The 20,770-nt window shown below is 47.8% G+C and overlaps 1 protein-coding gene across 1 annotated transcript in view; it reads left to right on the forward strand.

The window, feature by feature from the left end:
* The first annotated feature begins 408 nt into the window (after positions 1–408).
* LRRC74A (leucine rich repeat containing 74A) overlaps positions 409–20,770 on the forward strand; it is a 30,500-nt gene continuing 10,138 nt past the window's right edge. Inside the window, exons 1-9 of the mRNA XM_078054336.1 lie at positions 409–557; positions 2,110–2,238; positions 5,105–5,277; positions 7,736–7,843; positions 8,836–8,932; positions 13,658–13,707; positions 14,082–14,163; positions 19,455–19,540; positions 19,989–20,183. Coding sequence (XP_077910462.1) covers positions 521–557; positions 2,110–2,238; positions 5,105–5,277; positions 7,736–7,843; positions 8,836–8,932; positions 13,658–13,707; positions 14,082–14,163; positions 19,455–19,540; positions 19,989–20,183 — 957 coding nt within the window. The 5' untranslated portion in view covers positions 409–520. The remainder of the gene's footprint in view (positions 558–2,109; positions 2,239–5,104; positions 5,278–7,735; positions 7,844–8,835; positions 8,933–13,657; positions 13,708–14,081; positions 14,164–19,454; positions 19,541–19,988; positions 20,184–20,770) is intronic.

A 20,770-nucleotide genomic window follows, 5' to 3' on the forward strand; every position in this document is an offset into this window, starting at 1 on the left:
AGGACCCCCCACAGCACCTGCACACTCACAGCCAAGCCTGGGCTCGGCCCCCGCGGACATATGAGAAAAGAGGACCTGCCAGAGCCACCAAGAGGGTGGGAGGCTGGCTGTTGCCAGGTCCACCCATGTGGATCACAATGACTGCATGAGGTCATGGAATGTTGAAGAGGTGAAATGATAGTGGGTCCTAAGTCACAAAGTCGCAGGCGGGTGGGCATCCTTTCGACAGGGCTCCCAGGAATCGAGCTGTACCACTTTCCCTGATGATCCGGGGAAGGAGCTACTTCTCCCAGACAGAGTTGGAGTCCAATCCATGCCTATCCTCTTCCCACCAAAGCCCCCTCTCCCCAGGGCTTTCTGGGACGAAAGGATAACTCCAGGCCCCCGCCCCGGGATTTATCTGTGTGAGGGCAGGGTGCACAAACTTTGAGACAGAAGGGAATGGACAGGTGTGCTTCTTAGGGGAGCAGCAGAAAGGTGGCAAGAAGCTGGCAGCAGCCCCCGAGAGGGCCCTGACACCATGGACAATGATGAGCCTCTTGAGCCTGAGACAAAAGGTGAACAGGCATCCCATCTCTCACCTCCGGGGCCCTTCTGGGCTGCCTCAGTATAATACCCAGTGATCACATGGACCCTGAAACCCCCTCCCCTCCTCATGTGGGACCCTCTAGAACTGGGACAGTGTGTCACAGTGACTTGGCTTCAGGGCTTCCCAAACAGGGAGTGAGAGAGTTGGATGCGAGATGCGATGCTGTGCTGGAACTGGCTTGGACTAGCTCTGGCTGACTTTAATTTTCATTTTGTGGGTGGCCTATGTCATGTTGGTAGTTTGAAATCAGCCATGTTGGGAATATTTACGCCACCTGAATTGGCTAACACTCCAAATCAGGATTTTTTTTTTTTTTCCTAGAGAGACAGTTAAACATTTAACAGCATTCTACGGAATTCTGAAATTGTAGGACTAATGAGGATATTAAGACTCAGAAAGTCATCACTTTTTGATGGCTGAGTTCGATGGCTAAGCCACTGTATGTCTTCTAACTGCTGGGGTACTGCTCCTTCCACCTCTTATCATGCAGACCTTGTCTTACCCTCTTGGAAATAAACATTGGAGCTTGGGTTTATGGATAAGGACTAAGAAAACACAGACCTGCATGGACTCGTTAGGAACCCCACTATCTTAGAACCTGGGTGGTTAAAACTTGGGACCACCACCACAAATGCTCAGCCCACCCAAAGAGTAGATTGGCCAAGTTCTGATGGGCTACCCGGTGGTTGAGCATGGCTTCCCCAAACATTGCATCCCACAGAGGTGGGATGACTAGCTCTGGAACCTTGTGTGAGGTTTTCAGGAACCCATGCTGGTTCCAGATCAGTGGTCCAATGGCAGAAAACCCATGTCCAGCGAGTATAGGGACTGGTGGGAGAGAAGCGTAGGGCATGGATATTTAATCATAGCAATTAATTTCAACCCCAGCAAGATTTTGCAAGCCCTTCCTTCTTCATGGTCCCAAAATGTTGGATTGGAAAGGAGAGAAGCTAGGTCAAATTCTTAGGAATCAAGTTATCCTTCTTTCTCCTTGGGACTGTTCCTGTTCCACTTCATTTCACATTTGACCCAAGTCGCCTGCCCTGCCCTGCCCTGCCCCGGGCCATCCGCAGCATGGCTTATGCCCGCCAATGAGGAAGCCTAGGCATCGGCACACATCCTCTCCCTGAAAGAGTGAAGCAGACCCTGAACCCCACCCAAGCCAATGAGCAGGAAAAGAGTGAGCCAAAAGAGCAGGAAAAAGCCAGTCTCTGAGATAAGCTCAAAGCAGGGAACAGGGCAGGAGCAGGGAGTCCCCAGAGGACACAGGGGGCATTTAGCACAAGACCCTACAGACAATCAGGAGGCAGCACTGTCCTGGAGGGAGGGCTTGTAGAATGCAGTCCCCCTGGGGGACTGAACACACACTGCAGCTCCTCGGCACCCTGAGCCCCATGAGGCTGGGGCGTCCCAGGCTGTGGCCGGGACCACCTTGCAGAGCCAGGGAGTATAGGTCGGGCTCCATGTGAAAGGCCAGCAGGTTTCATTTCCAGCATCAAGGGGATGAGTTTTTCTTCCAGATGAACCCGAAACCGCACCAGCGCCACAGAACAGTGATGAAACCCTCTACTGTGAGGCCGAGGCCTCCGGGGCTGTGGAAAAAGAGAAGGCAGCCCGGGAGAGCTCAGAAACCGACCTGGAGATCGAAGGTGAGGGTGGGCCCTCAGTGGGCGGGGTGGTGGTGCACCTCCTTCCTCAGAAGCTGGACAGCTCTGCTCCGCTGGCGCGGCCGTGGCTCTGGCCCGTGGGCCGTCCGTCCTGCAGGAGAGTGGCTGCAGCCTGGGGCGGCTTTATGCCCGTCCTCCTCAAGGCTGGCCCGGTGGTGGCAGCTGCAGCAGCCCTGTGCTCGTGGCCTACCTGCTGAGCAGAGTGGTCACATCAGCTTGTTGGAAGCTAAACCAATACATGAACGGGGATTTCTGGTTTTCTCAATGTTTCCACATGTCATCTTTGCAAGTGTCCCGGGAGGTAGTCATCATCACCCGCCTTTTAAAGAGGAGGAAACTGAGGCTTACGGGGATTGTGTGAGTTGCCCAAGGCCACAGAGAGCTGCCAATGTTCGCCAATCCCCTGTTCACCCCACCCTGCCGATCTGCTCTGTATTGTGGGGGCCCCCGGAGTGTCTGTGGCCCATCTTGCATCCTGGTGACTTCCCTCTCTACTCACATTCGAGTTCTTGGTTCTCCTACTTGAGAGTTCGCCCTGGACAAAGCAAGTGTGCCCTGGGAGGCGGGAGGGCGGGGGAGGAGGGGCTGGCTGAGCTGCAGCAAAGACTCTGTTACTGCAAACAAGGCTTCACCCTCTTCTCCCTCTCTGTTTCCCCGAGGAGGGAGGTGCCCAGAACCCCTGTGAAGCAAGGTGAGCACAAGGCTCGCCCCGCCTGATGGGCCAGCCTAGGTCAGTCAGTGCATAAACCTCCACACCCGTGGTCAACACACAACCTCGCCTCCACGCATGCTTCCTTCCTGCCCGCCCACCCCGCATCTTGTTGCTCTTTTTCTGACTTCTTTTCCATGCCAAGACTGCTAATGTACTAATGTTTTCAACACGGAATTTTACCTGGTTGGAGGGGGTAGCAGATGGAAACTGGATGTTTTCTGCCAGATTCCTGCTTCCATCCCATTCCTCCCCCACACCCCAACTCCCCACAAAAGATAATAGTGTTGCAAGCTGCCTCTAAAATACAACCAGAGTGGGGTGCCTGGGTGGTAGTCAGTTAAGCATCTGCCAGGATCCTGGGATGGAGCCCCACATCGGGCTCCCTGCTCAGCGGGGAGCCTGCTTCTCCCTCTGCCTCTGCCACTCCCCTAGCTCGTGCCCTCTCTCTCTCTCTCTCTCTCTCTCTCTCTCTCAAATAAATAAATAATAAAATCTTTTTTAAAAGTAAAATAAAATACAACCATAGTGACTACAGCTAGAAAGGGTCAGCAGAACAAAACAGAGCAGAATTAGTGCCAAGGACAAAGGTGGGGGTTACCGACCCTGCCTTGGCGAACAGGACTCTCTAACGGCACCTATGCCATGCTGGGACAGAAACCCAGGGCCCAGCTGCTCCAGCTTCTCGTGCCCCTGCCGCTGGTACTGAGGTGCTGGGAATGGGGCAGAGACGGCTTCCTGGGCAGGCGTGAGACCTGAGCCCAGGTGCAATAGCAAGCTGCAATGAAGCTACAGAGGAGGGAGAGAAGACAGGACAAGCTGCTCACCTGCCACATGCTGTCCGTCCTATGCAGCAGTGGTTCTCACTCGGAGGCGATTTTGCACCCCAGGGGACATTGGGCAACCTGGGCTGGGGTGGGGTGGAGGATGCTACTGGCATCTCACTGGCAGAGGCCAGGAATCCTGCTAAATATCCTTCACGGCACAAGACAGCTCCTCGCAACCGAGAATTATCCAACTCAAAATGTCAGTAGTGCCAGGATTGAGAGACTCTGCTCTACGACCATCCTAAGGAGAAGGCCGATTAGTAGCTGTGCCTGCAAAGTCAACTTCCTTGTAAAGTTGTCCTTTCACAGACAAAGCTCTCACTGTCTGCCTCAGAAATGTCCGGGCTGGGTTGGCCAAAGGCCCTGGCATCCGAAGGAAAAACAGATGCAGGCTTTAGACCCCAGCTGGCCATGGGAAGCCATGGAAGGGACTCACTTAATGAGGAGACAGCTGTGAGGGCATAGGGAACCCAGGGAGGCCCACTGCCCATTGACCACGAGCCAGGCAGGTCTAAAGCCCGAGGAACAAATGCCCGAAGAGGAATGGAGAGATTAAAGTCCCCTATTCTGTTAGCTGGTTTTAGCGCTGATCAGCTGTGTGTGATTTGGGGCTAGATTTGTCATTGGTAAAGGAGGCATGACCGTCCTTTTTGTGAGGAAAATGACATGCAAGTCTTTGAAAGAGGAAAGCCCACTCAAATACAAGTTTCTTTGTTTCATGCTGATTTGAGGGGGGGGGGAGTGTCTCTCCATCTTGCATTGATTGGCCACCTTGAGAAGCCCACTCAGTCCTACTTGGGTACTTTAAAGTTGGAACCTCTCTAAATCTTTAGTAAAGCTTCCCTTGTGACTCTCATTTTAACAGTGGCCATGAAACTAAAACTAAATGGAGGCTCCCCTCAACTATCACAAATGAGCTTCTTGTCTGTTTGGCCTTTCGGAGCTGCCCCATGGTGGGCAAGAGAGCAGGGCCTTTATGCATTCTTGATAATTAATCCTGGATGTGGGCAACCCGGGCAGGTGGGCATGGGCACACTGCTCCTTCTCCTAGGAAAGCTTGGGGCCTAAAACTAGGGGCCTTGTCTCTTACCCAAAGGGAGACGTCCATCTGGGGCTTTCTGAAATTTGGGTCTCCCTCTCCCACCTCCGGCTGCCTTCCTGATTGGAGTCACCCTCCAGTGCACACACCCACAGGGACATCCTCAGGCAGAGGGGACACCAGGCAGAAGCGCACCTGACCTGGGGTTAGAGGGGAAATAAGGCAAAGGGAGAAGAGAAACCCCACTTCATCCATTTGCATCTTTTTGTGTAGATACAGAGAAATTTTTCACCACTGGACAAAGGGAGCTATACCTGGAGGCCTGCAAACTGATGGGCGTAGTGCCTGTCTCCTACTTTCTTCGGAATATGGAGGAGTCCTACGTGAACCTCAACCACCATGGGCTGGGCCCCAACGGTACCAAGGCTATTGCTACAGCCCTGGTGGTGAGCATGCCAATGGGAGCACGTGAAGACAGAAGTGGGGGTTGATGGAGTGGTAGGCCCGACACTCAGAGCCTCCATGGGACCCTAAATTTCAAGCTTTGTGCCCACCCTGCCCTAGGCTCTGCTTGACTACCAGTTGATTTACCTAACAGGCAGGGATGCCCCATTAGCTCCTGGGAAGGGGGCTGCTAGGGACCTTGGCCTTGGAAGCCTATGCTCTTTCTGATTCAGGAAGCAAAGGCAACAGCCCTGGGTAAGTGGCTGGGCTGGGCACTAATGCAAGTGCATAATACAAAACGTCAGCCTGGGTCTCAATTCCAAAGCTCACCTTTGCTATAAATAGGTTCACTACTGAGCTATTTTATTCAATATTTGCCTTTTGCAATGTTATAATTCTTAAAAGATCACACTGTAGAGTAGATCATGTTTTCCCATAGGAATAATTCTCTCTCTCTCTCTCTCGGCTTGGCATGAGCAACCAAGGACTTGACCTTGAATTCATCATGGCTTTATATAATTATAATTGATTGTATACAAACCAACTTCCATCCCAGAAAAACAGAACACGTGACAACTGTAGGTCAGCACAATACTGTTCATTTAGGATGGTAAAGGGAAAGTTTGATTTTTTTAAAAAAGTACTCACTTATTTTGGGAAATAGAACAGCATTTGCATTTAGCACATGCCCATTAAGAGGCTACATGAAATGTGAGATTGTGCTGCTTTCTGGCGGGGAGGGAAGAGGGGAAGAGCAGAGAGGGAACAAAGCCATCTTGAAATTTATTGAGTGTTGAAAGACTGATTAATGAGGTGTTAGGAATGCACCATTACCTCATGAGTTTCATGAAAAAAAAAAACTGGATAATAATGCAATTCTCTCAGGACTTGGGCCACTTGTCTCTTAGTAACAACAGTTTCTGTTTGGGGGGAGTTTTCTCTTCTCTGATTCTCTGTGTCACTAATTTGACAATTAATCACTGTGACATGTCAGCGGACTGAACTGTTATTTATCTTTTGTACTGTTCAACTTTGCACATGTTGTGTTTCCCTGGCTTAGCTTAAAAGCACCCTGATAGTTGTGGTCGTATTTCATGCATCTCATCCCTCCCTCACCTGCCCGCGTCTGCGCCCTTGCACTTGGTGGGGTGCTCGGGTCTTCCCTGCTCATTCTTGTTTCCCCAGCAGTGGGCACAAAGGGTAACCACTGGCTACTGGCCTGTGTGAGATGAATGTGGATAGGCCTGGGGGGAGGGGTTGCCCACTGCCCCCCACACCGTGCTGGTCACCAGGGTGACTCCGGAACTGGCCATCCGACCCCCTGATCCTGGACACTGTTAAATGACACCTGGCCACCTGAGCCAGGACCATGGCCTTTGAGCACGATGGAATTTTGCCCGCCCCAGAAAGCTGAGACCAGAAGGCCCCGAGCGGACCATTTCGCATCGCAGTAGCTGAACTTACATTTGCCCTTTGCCTGGAGCTAGAGCTCCTTACCGCTGGCTACCTCTCTCGCTGCTTGGCACACTTTGAAAATGCTCAAGTCCAGCCATGTATCTGCTCTTTCCATACCGGGACCCCCGAGGTGCGAAAGGGTTGAATAGCAAACAGTGCTGCTTGGAGCAGACCCCTGGCCGTCTTGCTGCAAGTCACTTCCTCTGACCTTGCTGCCTGTGGGCATGCCAACTAGCTTGGATGTAGATATTTAAGACTGAAGCCCGGGTCCTTCCAAGCAGCCTTGGGGCCATGTCCTGACTAAAGAAACGTACCAGATAAGCCAGAGCCTAAACTAGAAGCAAGACGTCTGGAGAAAGCCAGTGCCAGTAGATGTTTTATGTTTAAATACCCTGATTAAATGCAGCAAGTTCTCCTTAATCTTAGAGTAGGTCACAGCTTCTCTCCTCCAGGCTAAATAGCTACAGTCTGTTTTAGATCATCCCTGTTCCTCGCAGTTTTCAGGGACTTCATCATTTTATTTATTTTTTATTTTTTTAAAGATTTTATTTATTTGACAGAGAGAGACACAGCGAGAGAGGGAACACAAGCAGGGGGAGTGGGAAAGGGAGACGCAGGCTTCCCGCTGAGCAGGGAGCCCGATGTGGGGCTCAGTCCCAGGGCCCTGGGATCATGACCTGAGCTGAAGGCAGACAGCCAATGACTGAGCCAACCAGGCGCCCCGACTTCATCGTTTTAATGTCCCCATTCTAAATTCCCCTGCAGAGCCCCATTTGGTGGAAGTGCCCAGAATAAGCATATTGTCCCAGCACACCTCAGCAGGATGGCTTGTCCCTGGGCTTTCTCCTGCTCCTCTCCATTCTCCAGAAGTGCTAGCCTGCATCTCCGTACCCTCCAAAAAGGCTGGAATGTTAAGGAAGAGGACAGGCTCTGGGCAAGGGCGGGGAACTGGCCGGATCACAGACTCCCTCTGTCTTTCTCCCCCTCCCCTGGTGACGGCCGAAGTCCAACACGAGTGTCGTCACCCTGGAGCTGGCAGACAACTGTCTCATGGAGGAGGGCCTCCTGAGCCTGGTGGAGATGCTTCAAGAGAATTACTACCTGCAGGAGATGGTACTGTGCCCTGCTCTGCCGGCTCCCTCCCCCGCACCAAGGCTCTCAGAACCCACCTGGGACGGGCCAGAGGGCCCCACCCCGGCCCCGGCCAGCCTCCAGCCTTCTGCGAGTGGCCTGGAGGCCCTTCTCCTCCAGAGGTGACCTCTCAGAGGAGGGCCGTGCGCGTCGGAGGCTGGCCAGGGGGCTGTGTTCCCTGTGGCCCAAGGAAACCCTGAGAAACCAGTTCTGTCTGGACCTTATAAGCCCTTCCACAGAGTCGCTTTAAAGTGAACTTAGTGAAAATAAAGGCATGACATGCTTTCATCAAACACAATGTGTCTGGAGACAGATGACGGTGAGGGTTGCATAAGTATGTGAATATACTTCAGACCCCTGAATGGTACCCTTAGGAAGAGTTACAGCTGTAAATGTTGTGTTATGTCTAGTTTACCATAATTTAAAAATGGGGGGAAAAAAGAGAAGAGAAACAATTAAGATAATAAGGGCTGGTTTATATAAAGGTCCCTCCTGCTAGCCCAAAAGGACTATGTCCATTTGTATCCTTATGTGTTCCCGGCAGAGTCCATGCTTCACGAATCAATGAATGGAATTTACAATGATGAGTTACTCTAAATGAATCTTTCAGTTGCTTTATGCCAAACTCTCCAAATAAAGCTGTCTTAGGTTTAAAAAAAATAATAATAATAGTACAGTGTGCTTATCTAAAGTACTAGGGCTAAACCAGAGAAGTGGGGAGTCACCAAAACCAACTTCAGAGAAAACGGAGACCAGTGAGAGGGCCTCACAGCTGGGCATTAGGAAAGCTGAATTCCCATTGTCCTCTGCTCCTTTGCTCTTCCCAATGCTTCCTACCCTTTCACCCCTGCCCCTCTCCTCTCCCAGCCCTACTCCCTGGTGCCAGCCTCCTGTAAGCCCCACCCCGACACCGTTTGTTAATGAGGGCCCTTGGCTGGGATTTTCACACACATAAGTGTGTTCTTGCCTTTTAGAATATTTCCGACAATGATCTTGGCTTGAAGGGGGCCAGAATAATCTCAGAATTCCTTCAGAGAAATACCTCTTCGCTCTGGAACCTCCAGCTTTCAGGTGAGCCCATGGAAGAGGCAGGAGAGGACAAGGGGCTGAAAAGGAGAGAAGGGGAAGAGCAGAGAGAATCCAGGCTCTAACTGAGCCAGACCAGGCACCCTCTGCGATCCAAGATCAGAACACTGCATCCGCACCCTGCTAAGCCCTCTGGCCATCCTTTCCCCCTCCCCATGGCCACACTGGCTTCCTGGCTGTCCTGGACAAGAGACTTCTGACCCACTTGGCAGCACGCCTGCCTCTGCTTGAAAGTCTCTCCCCCAGATATCTGCATGGTTCCCTCTGTTGCTTTATTCATGCCTCTGCTCAAATGTCATCTCCTGAGGGGGGACTTCCCGGACCTCCCCTCCATCACCATCACTATCTTTTTTCTTAACAGCATTTATTGCTACCTGACACCCAGTTGTACACTCAGTTTTTAATTAGTCTGTTATCTGTCTCTCTCACAGAAAAAAAAAAGTCACTTGAGAACTCTAGCACCCACAGACTTGTCCTCACTCAGGTTTGTGGTTTGAGTTTATATTATCTTCAGGGTCCTGGAACCCCTAAGAAATTAACCTAAGTGGTCCTATGCTGGTAATGCCCTGGGGCATGCAACAGGAACAAATAGAACACCTCATTGGAGGAACAGTCCCTCGACCCAGGCTCCAGGCTGCTTGAGATTCCCACAGATAAAGCTCCACTAAAGATGAGCTCACAGTCCAAAATTGCAAAACAAGGAAACAAAACACCATGAGAGCTGTCAGATTCTAACAAGTGGCCCCATCAAGAACTTGAGAAAATAGAATTATTAGAAATAGGGGTACCTGGGTGGCAGTCAGTTAAGCGTCTGCCTTTGGCTAGGGTCAAGGTCCTGGGGTCCTGGTATCAAGCCCCACATCAGGCTCCCTGCTTCTCCCTCTCCCTCTGCCCCTCCCCCCACTCACATGCACACACACTCTCTCTCTCTCTCTCTCTCTCTCAAATAAATAAATAAATAAATCTTCAAAAAGAAGAAGAAGTAGAAGATCATGCCAGGGGTGCTTAGCTGGATCAGTCAATAGAGTATGCAACTCTTGATCTCATGGTTGCGAGTTAGAGCCCCACATTGGGGGTAAAGATTACTTACCAAAAAAAAGTCTAAAAAAAAAAAAAAGAGAGGACTATACCAGCTTACAATTCCACCAATGGAATATCTATCTGTTTCCTCTGGTTATTAGCAAGTTTTTTGTGAATCAGAATAGTTAAGTGTGTGGCTGTTGAAGTCACAGTATGTGGGTGCAAATCCCGGCTTTGACACAAGGCAAGTTATCTAGCCCTTCTGTGACTCATTTTTCTCATTTATAAACTAGGGAGAATCATATTACCTACTTCAGACAGTGACTGCTGAGATGAAGTGAATTAAAATCTGTAACACCTAGAACAATACCTAGGACCTAAGTATTCAATAAGTGTTCATCACTATTACTATCTTTATTATATTCCCACTACTGAAATAAAACATCTTTTCCAGATGCTTATTTCCTTTTTTATTTCCTCCTCTATGAAATGTCAATTGTTCTATGGGATTGTTTATATTATTGAGTGTTAGAAACTCTTTATATATTATACATATTCACACTTCAATGTTGGAATGTTACATATGGCTTTGCTTATGGTGTTTTCTTATACATAAGTTTGTATTATTTACCATTGTCAAGTTCATCATTCTTTTTTATGGATTTGATTTTTGTAGTCCTGCTCAAAAAACTGTTTTCTACTTCAGATTATAAAAAGTTTTCCTTAATTTTCTTCAAATATTTTTGTGATTTTGTTTTTTCATCCCTAATCTTCAATATATCTGGAGTTTATTGTTGTTCATGGCATGAGGTAGAGAAAGAATCAAACACTGTATTTACAAAATGAATAGCCAGGTGCCCAGCATCATTAACTGAATAAACTATTCTTTTTTTTTTTAAAGATTTTATTTATTTATTTGACAGAGAGAGACACAGCGAAAGAGGGAACACAAGCAGGGGGAGTGGGAGAGGGAGAAGCAGGCTTCCCGCGGAGCTGGGAGCCCGATGCAAGGCTCAATCCCAGGACCCTGGGATCATGACCTGAGCTGAAGGCAGACGCTTAACGTCTGAGCCACCCAGGCGCCCCCTGAATAAACTACTCTTTCCTGACTAACTTGAAATGTCACCTTTATTGTATATTAAACTTCCATATAAATACAAGTTTCTTTCTAGATTTTCTTTTCCATTTTATTAATCTCTGTGTCTATGTCTATGTCAACACCACACTGTTTTAATATTTGTTTAGAATATTAAAATTATATGCCATGTGTTATAATTTAATGATTAGTTGTAATTAATGAAATATATCAAGTATATAATATGTAATATATTAGCTATATAATTATATGACACAATATGTTTTATATTTGAGTGGACAAAATCTGACCTTCTTTTTCAAAGTAATCTTGGCTATTCTTGTGCAATTTCTCCTCTAACTGAATTTTAGAATCATCCTGTCAAGTTCCATCCAAAAAACCCCCAAAACTGTTGGAATTTTGCTTGGAGTTATATTTAATGTTCTAGATTAATTTAGGAAAGAATTGACATATTCAAAATATTTAATGTCTTCATATAAGAAGACAGTAGCAGGTTACAATTCTACCAGGGGAAAATCTGTTTCCCTATACGGTCTCCATTTTGGCTCTCAGCAAGTTATCTGTAAATCAGAATGATTAAATGTGTGGATGTTGAAGTCAATGCCTGGGTCCAAATCCCAAGCACTAGGTTTTTCTCTATTTTTTCAAGTCTTTTTTTATCTTCTTCAATAAAGTATTATGCTTTTATTCCATTAGAAGTCTTGTCCATTTCATATTAGGTCCAGGTGTTTTATCATTTTATTCCTGCGTGAACAGAATGTTTTTTCTATCATATATTCTTAAGTGGTCATTACTGATATGTCTGAGAGCTATTAATTTCTGCACATTGACCCTATGTTCAGTCACTTTATTTATTTATTCATTCATTCATTCATTTACTTAGAGAGTGCAAGTGGGGGGTGGGGAGGGGCAGAGAGAGAGGGAGAGAGAATCTCAAGCAGGCTCCACACTTAGTGCAGAGCCCAATATGGGGCTCAGTACCCCGAGATCATGACCTGAGCCGAAATCAAGAGTCAGATGCTAAACGGACTAAGCCAGCCAGGCACACCCGCCCCAGTCACTTTACTGAGTTATCTTACTAGTTCTAACATTTTGTCAGTTAATTTTCTTGGATTATTTAGGTAGGTGATCTTTCTGCAAATAATGGGAGTTTTGTCTCTTCTTTCCAGTATTTATAGCTACCAGTGATTTTTCTAGTTGCATTGGCTAAGACCTCTAATATAACATTAGCATAATACAGAAAGCTCTGTAAAAATACAAATTACCCAGTCCCATCCTAGGCTGCTGAATCAGAATCTTTAAAGGAGGGATCTAGGAATCTGTATTTTATCAAACTTACAGCCAGCTCTACTATTTGTAACCACTGATGTAAACACAATTTGAGTAGCTAGAAACCTAATTTTATACCTTGCCTAGCTTATTATCTCATTTTATTGCACTGGTACAGATGCAACCAAGAAGCATTTGTGTCTCAGTGGATTTGTTCATTCATTCAGTAAACGTTTATGGAGCACTGTTAGATGCCAAGCACTATTTAGGTGCTAAAGATACAATTATTAAGGGTTTAAAGGAGAAATTTGGGGATAAGTCTCTATATCATTTATTTTCCAGAAATCTTTTTTTAAAAAGATTTATTTATTTTAGAGAGAGAGAGCACGAGAATGGAGGAAGAGGGAGAAGAGGGAGCGAATCCTCAAGCAGACTCCCCGCTGAGCACAGAGCCTGACACGGAGCTTGATGCAGGGCTCGATCCCAGAACCCCAAGTTCATGACCAGAGCCAAAATCAAGAGTCAGACGCTAAACCGATTGAGCCACCCAAGCACCCCAATTTTCCAGAAATCTTTTAAACTGTCCAGCAGGGCTGGGACAAGAGTAAGATAAGGAAGGCACACGCCTCAGTCCCAGAATTTAAGGGGCACAAAAAAGCTCAGTAACCAAGTAAATACTATTGTGTTGCAATGATTGTAAAAGTCAAAAATAATGTAAAAACAAAAAAAGTCTGTGGTGAACAAAATATCAATACTTCAAATATAAAACAGGATCCAAAAGGGACAGATTGTGGTGAGGTGAGTGAGGTCTAGCCATGCAAGTGTAGGGGCTGATCCTGCATTTAAAATTTTTAAATTTTGTTCAACATAGAAGTGTTGCATTAATTTTGATTTTTGCAAATATTGTATTAAGATACTGCTCATTGTGCTTACTGAGCTGAGATTTTGCACGCAAAAGGCATGCCTCACTTGTTCCCCTCTGGTCCTGGCCTTGCTGCTATAGTCTTATTTTTTATCACGTGACAGACTTTAGGCACTAAGCTAGGGGATGACACCACCAGGGGGCGCAGAGGGGACCGCGCGCGGGCTCCTGGACCTCCCTGCCCTATCATGGCAGAGAGAGCAGGGAATGTTAAAGCGAAAGGCAAATAGTTGCCCTCTTTTCTCCTGTTTTCTTCCATGTCCGTATATTTGCTTTAAGTACTTGCCACCTTTCCTATGGCTGATTGTTCCAAAGGGAAGAGCCTGGCAGGGCCAGGACGCGGGAGAGGAAGGGAGCCCTAGTCTGGACAACATTGCAAACACCTCCCCACCCTTCACTGCAGGAAATAACTTCAGGGATGAATCCGCAGAATTGTTGTGCCAAGCCCTGTCGGTAAGAAGTGAGGGGCAGGGGCCACTGAGAGCCCTGTGGGGGATGGCCCTGGGTGATGTGGGGGGCCTGGCGGGTGGCTCCAGGCAGAGAGAGGTGAGGTCCCCCGAATGTCTAGGGAGCTGGTGAGGGTCTGGACTCTGCCGAGCCTGACAACAGCCACAGCAGTAGCAGGGCCCTTTGGATGGGACAAGACCCTCCCAAGGGTCATCAACAGTTACACAAAAATGCACAGGAGAATGTCTTCTGTCTAAAAACGCGCGTCCACCCGATTTTTGGTGCGTGGGAGCCCTCCATCACATGGCCCTGAGATGAAAGAGGTATTCGCAGCCATAGAGAAGCCAAAACTCACCTCTCTCTACCCTTTCTTTCTCCAGGCCAATTACCAAATCAAGACGCTGGATCTCAGCCACAACCAGTTCTCTGATAAGGGAGGAGAGCACGTGGGCCAGATGCTGGGTGAGTCCCCCCGCGGAGGGAAGGGGCCAGCAAAGGAGAGGCACTTGGCAGACGGTTGCCTGTCAGGGCTGTATCTCCTGATTTTTATTGTTACTGACTGTTCAGATCATAAAGGGATGGAAGCCATGCCCCAAACACATCTTAAGTGGAACCAACACCTGGATATGGGAAGTAAAACTTTACAAAGATTAGAAAAACAGATGAAGAAATAACTTGCTGACCTCAGGGAGGCTAAGGATGAGTAAATATGCACAGCAGGCGTAAACTGTAACAAAAACCATTCATCTGTTTGACAACAATAAGTTTAAAACTTGCCTATGATAAAAGATGTTATGGGGCAATGTTAAAAGACAAGCAACAGATAGAGAGTACATACTTACAGCATCTTTATCATATACGAGATTTGTGTTCAGAATGTTGATAAAAGAGCCTATAGATCCATTGGACAATGATAAATACTCCCAATAAAACAATGGTCAAGGCATATGGATAGCGCAAAAAGAAAGCCAAATGCCTAAACTCTCTAGCAATTAGAGAAATGCAAAATAAAACATTGAAAAGCTCCCCCTTGTCATCTACCAAAGCTACAGAAATTTCAAGTGAGAGAATATCCAGTGCATTGAACCCAAGGGAGAAATAAGAATCCTCTGAAGCTGCCAGGTAAAGGCACTTTGGAGAGCAATTCGACAGTATTTAGTAAAATTGAAAATGTATATATTCTATGATAGAGCAATTCACCTGTGCATGTCTCAGAGAAGCTCTCACACGTACACAGAGAAAGTCTGAGGAGGCTCACTGTAGATTTGTTATAAGAGGAAAAAAAAGAGGGGTGCCTGGGTGGCTCAGTCATTAAGCGTCTGCCTTCGGCTCAGGTCATGATCCCAGGGTCCTGGGATCGAGCCCCACATTGGGCTCCCTGCTCAGTGGGGAGTCTGCTTCTCCCTCTCCCACTCCCCCTGCTTGTGTTCCCTCTCTCGCTGTGTCTCTCTCTGTTAAATAAATAAATAAAATCATTAAAAAAAGAGAGAGAGAGAAAAGAAAGAACCCTAAACGTTCATTCCTGGGGAAATGAGTAGAAGAGGGGATCACTATTAGTGGGGGAGCTGCTGCTTTAGGTGGGGTGGTGAGAAAAAGCCCCACAGGGAAGGTGGCTTCTTGTTGAAACCTGAATATCAAAGAAGAATCAGCCATGCCAGGTTCTGGAAGCACAGCATTCCAAGCTGAAGGAGCAGAGCCTGGCATGTCTGAGGAGGGGGACAGCTTGGCTGCAGCAGAGCAGGCAGGGGAGTGGGGAGGGGAGCAGGCAGGGGAGGGGAATGGAAGGAGGAGGTCACCGAGGTGGCCTGCAGCCACTCAGGTGGGGCTTGGTGGGCCATGACATGCATGAAGTCTGAATTTCATTCCCCACCCGATGAGAGGTCAGCGCAGGGTGTTAAATGTCGGGGAGTGACACGGTTTGATTTGCAGTTTTAGATGAACCGTTTTGTGAAGTTTTATGTAGTTTCATGAAGAACACAGCTGAGCACAACCAGACTCTTAAATACACAGAACAACCTGGTGGCTGCTGGGGCAGGGGTGGGGGGCATGGGTGAAATAGGTGGAGGGAATTGAGAGGTACAAACGTCCAGTTATAAAACAAGTAAGTCATGGAGATGAGAAGTATAGCATAGAGAATACTGTCAATAATATTGTAATAGTGTTGTTTGGTGACAGATAGTGACTACAGTTGCCATAGTGAGTGCTAAGTAATGTATAGAATGGTCGGATTGATATGTCATACACCTGAAACTAACATAACATTGTATATTAATTACACTTTAATTAAAAAAAAAAAAGAATGGAAGAAGGAAGGCCAGTTAGGAGGCTAATGCAGCAGTCCAGGCAAGACAGGACCATAGCTGGAGCTGAGGGAGGAGGTGGTGATAGAGAGGAGTGGATGGATCCAGAATGGACTTTGGAAGTAAAGCCAAAAGGACTTGCTGATGTGGAGAATGAAGGAAAGGAAGAGAGGAAGATACACGCCTGGTTATTTTGTTTCAGGAACTGGTTGGATGGTGGTGCCATTTACTTAGATGGGGAAAAACTCGGGGAGTAACCGGTACGGAGGGACAGGGGTCAGGAGCCAAGATTTCCATTTTGGTCATGTGATGTTTGCCTTGTCCGTTTGACATCTACGGGGAGACGTCTGGTTTGCTATATGGATTTAGAGCTTGGTGAACAGGTCAGGACTGGAGATAGGCATCTGGGAGTTAGAGGCATTGCGACGTATTTAAAACCATGGGGCAAGAGGAGATCATCTAGGCAAGGAGTGTGGATGGAGTTAAGAAGGTGGCCATTGGACCACTCTGACACCTTTAGGTGTCCCAGAGGGGGAGGAGGAGCCTGAGCAGGAGTAGGTGGGGGAAGGTGAGGTATCAAGGAGCCAAGTAAGGGATGCTTTCAAGAAGGAGTCAGGTCTTGGCTGGGTCAAGTGCTGCTTAGAGGTCAAATAAGATGAGGTCAGAAAAGTGACCACAGGACTCAGCAACATGAAGATAATTGGTGACCTTGACAAGAGCTGTGTTAGTGAAGGAGGTGAGTGTGGAGACCTGACTGGAGGGAGCAGAATTGAAAATGGGATGCAAAGAAGTGAATGGCAATGTGGGCACCTCCAGGAGCCCTTCGGAGAGGAGGCTGGGGCAGAAAGATGGGTGACATGGAGGCAGGAAGGTTCGTAAAGATGGAAAATGCTGATAGGAAGAACAGAAGAAGAAACGGGTCGTGAGGAAGGAAGAGGAGATAATTGCGGGACAAAGTCCTTGAAAAGGTGGACAAAACAGAGGAGCATGGGGAAGGGAGGGAAAAATAAAACAAGACGAAATCAGAGAGGGAGAGAAAACATAAGACACTCTTAATCATAGGAAGCAAACAGGGTTGCTGGAGGGGAGGTGGGGGGGGATGGGGTAACAGGGTGATGGGCAGTAAGGAGGGCACCTGATGCAGTGAGCACGGGGTGTTATATACAACTGATGACTCACTGGCCTCTACCTCTGACACTAATAATACACTATATGTTAACTAATTGAATTTAAATTTAAAAAAAAAACAAAGGCTGGCAGCCATGGAGTGAGGAGCGAAGGGGCAGGGGTGGCCTCTGGGAGCAGTGCTGAGAGAGGGAGGGGCTGGAGGTGTGTGCCAGAGGCCGCAGGTAGGCTGGCGGGGGGTGGGGGGTGGGCCGGTGAGGGGGTGGGGGGCAGAGCTCTCCCATCTCACTGCTGAGCAACATCTTCCCTGAGAGAGAGGGTCCAGGCTGACAGGTCAGAGGGGAGGAGCAAAGTGTACAAGCCTTGTGGGGCAATTTGAGTCCATCTGAAAACTGATTTTCAAATACTTTAAAACTAAATTTTAGGGGCACCTGGCCGGCTCACTTGGTGGAGCCTGCGACTCTTGATCTTGGGGTTGTAGGTTCGAGCCCCATGTTGGGTATAGAGATTACTTAAAAATAAAATCTTTTTTAAAAACCCTAAATTTTGGGTGCCAGGGTGGCTCAGTCAGTTAAGCGTCTGCCTTCAGCTCAGGTCATGATCCCAGGGTCCTGGGACTGAGTCCTGCATCGGGCTCCCTGCTCAGCGAGGAGTCTGCTTCTCCCTCTCCCTCTACCCCTCCCCCCTGCTTGTGCTCTCTCTCCCTCTCTCTCTCTCTCTCTCTCTCAAATAAATAAATAAAATCTTTTTAAATAAATAAATAACCCTAAATTTTAAAACAACTTTAAAGTGAGACAGACTACCTCCTGTTTTAATGTGGTTATCATCATATTGTATGTGAGCTTTAAAAATATTTATTATTATTAAAGCTGCCAGTTATTAAATGGTTGCCACGTGATAGGCATCATCCTAGACATTTCACATCAGTTCCCTCCCAAAACCTTGTATGGGTTAATACCTCCATTTTTACAGATAAGAAAGCAGAAGTAAGGGAAGAGTAAGTAGCTTGCCCAAGGTCACACAGCTAGTCAGGGGCGAGAACAGAACTAACATTTAAATTTTGCAGCCCTTGAAGAGATGCAAGTGTGCGTGGCATATTAAGGGAATTGGCAGAGAAGAGGGAGTAGGGGTAAGAAGAGAATGAAGGCGGGGGGAAGTTTGTTCTCAAAACAATATAAGGTGTTGTGCACTTTAGTGAAAGTACATCCTGGTAGTTGACTCAAGAGACATACAATCATACACAGCGCACTGAAAAGAAAATCGAGTAAAACATTTCCCTGGGTCTGAGGGCTGAAGTCACTGCCTCCCGCCCAGTAAAGTTTCAAGAGTTCTTCAGCCTCTTCCCAACAGTGTCCTCAGCATATCTGCCCTCCCTCCGTAAAAATAAGCATGATAATGTGTTTCAACAGGATGTTTTCCCCAACCCTATGTAGCACGTAAGCAAAAATATTTTTTTAATATTTATTTATTTATATATTTTAGAGCGAGAAAGAGCAGGGGGAAGGGCAGAGGGAGAGGGAGAGAGTCCTAAGCAGACTCTCTGCTGAGCGCAGAGCCCAAACCAGGGCTCAAACTCGCACCCTGAGATCACGACCTGAGCTGAAACCAAGAGTCAGACACTTAAGGGACTACGCCACCCAGGGGCCCCCAAAATATTTTTAAGTTAAAAAAAATACAACTTCTATGCAAACCAGCTTCTAGATAAGCCTGATGCCTCACCACTTAGAACTGATGATGTCCCTAAAGCTTTCGGAGCCACCTCTGTTCCCATAGTTCTCCAAGAAAAACACATCACATGATGTAATACCCCTTCACAGCCTCCCCGTGTAAATACAACCCCTGTGTTCCCCGCTATCTCTATTAGTTTATTGGTTGCATCATATTCTGCCAGATGGATGTTTATTATATACTTTACCCTTCCCCGGTGAGTCACGAATGTTGCTTTTATAAGTAAGGCCATGATAAACACCTCAAGCATGGAACTCTTCTCGTGTCCTGCACTGTCTCCTTAGGAAGCGTCTCAGAGGTGATGTTGCTTGTGGGATAGCAAAATATCTGTGACCAGATCACGTTTGCCCAACAGACTGTAGCAATTTGCTTGCCCCCTGCAATACAAGAGTAGGATTGTTTTAATACATTGTCGCCAGCACGGGGAATCCTCTTAAAATTTTGTGTTTAAATGAATAACTGAAAAATTATTGTCCCAGTGTCTTACTTCGCATGAACATTGAGTAGTCCTTATTCCCCAGTGCCATGGACATCTGTCAACTCTGAGAATGGGTTCTCTGGGATTTGGGGAACACTAAGATGACTCCCTCCCTCCCCCAGCCCTCAATATAGGGCTCCAGTCACTGGATCTGAGCTGGAATCACTTCTACATACGGGGAGCTGTGGCCTTGTGCAATGGTCTCCGGGTAAGGCGCTCTCTGGCAGTGGTGTGTTGAGTCCAGTGAGGACGTCCAGGGCCTCCCATCCTGCCATCTTGAACCTCTTCCTCATGACCCCATGGATGAGCGTACATGGAGCTCTCATCAAATGCTTTCCAGTTGTTAGCATCCCTCCCATAATTTCTGCATGTGCTTTATTCTTTAGTATCAATCCTACTTCAGCAAATTCACCTTGCTGGGGCCTCGGTGGCATCTTTGGGGATACTTCAAGAGGGCAATTTCCTTAGGGGGTAGGGAATGACCAGGTTCTGACTCCCTCCACTGGGAGGGATCTGGAAAGGTCTGGTGGAGCTCTCCCTCCGGGAGACCACTGAGCACCCAGCGGGATGGCAGCAGGGGAGAGAAACCAGGGCCTGGTGGCTGGAAGAGTCACACGCAGCCCTGATGCTGGTGCTATTCTCTCCCCCCCCCGGAGGCTAATATGACCCTGCAGAAACTGGATCTCTCTATGAACGGCTTTGGGAACGAGGGGGCTACGGCCCTAGGGGAGGTCCTCAGACTCAACAACTCCCTGGTCTACCTAGACGTCAGCAGCAATGGCATCAGCAACGACGGAGTCTCCAAAATCAGCAAAGGGCTGGAGGTCAATGAGAGCCTCAAGGTTCTGAAGGTAAAGTCTTTACTTAAGCTGGGAATGGGCCGTTTTATGTGTGTGTCCGTGTGCATGTGTGCACTCATGTGTGTGTGCATGCATCCGTGTGCCTGCATCCATGTATGTATCTCTGTGTGTGTCCATGTGTGTTCATCTGTGTGTGTGCATCCACGCGTCCATGCGTGTTCATCTGTGTGTGTGCACCCACGTGTGTGTCTATGCATCCTTGTGTTTGTGTCCATGTGTGCGCATCTGTGTGTGTGTGCATCAGTGGGTGTGTCCCTGTGTCTGTGTGTGTCTGTGCATCCGTGTGTGTGTGTGTGTGTGTGTGTGTATTTGTGTGTGTTGGGGTGGGGGCAGCAGGGTGATGGGGCTGCATATTGCTGGAGAGAATTGTTGGGAAAATTCACCTTGTGCGTCACATGTGCATAGGTTCTTGACTATCTCTCTGCTCTAACCTTAGTGTCACCCTCTACGGTCACTGGGTGCCTGGTGTCATCTTCTAACCGGTCTTCCTTCCTCCCGCCTGGGTCTCCTCCAGACTCTGCTCCGCACTGAAGCCAGAGTGTGCGTTTTGAGCATAAGTCTGACTTTCACCCCCACCC

The sequence above is a fragment of the Halichoerus grypus genome, chromosome 8 (genome assembly GCF_964656455.1).
Source record: "Halichoerus grypus chromosome 8, mHalGry1.hap1.1, whole genome shotgun sequence".
Taxonomy (NCBI): Eukaryota; Metazoa; Chordata; class Mammalia; order Carnivora; family Phocidae; genus Halichoerus; species Halichoerus grypus.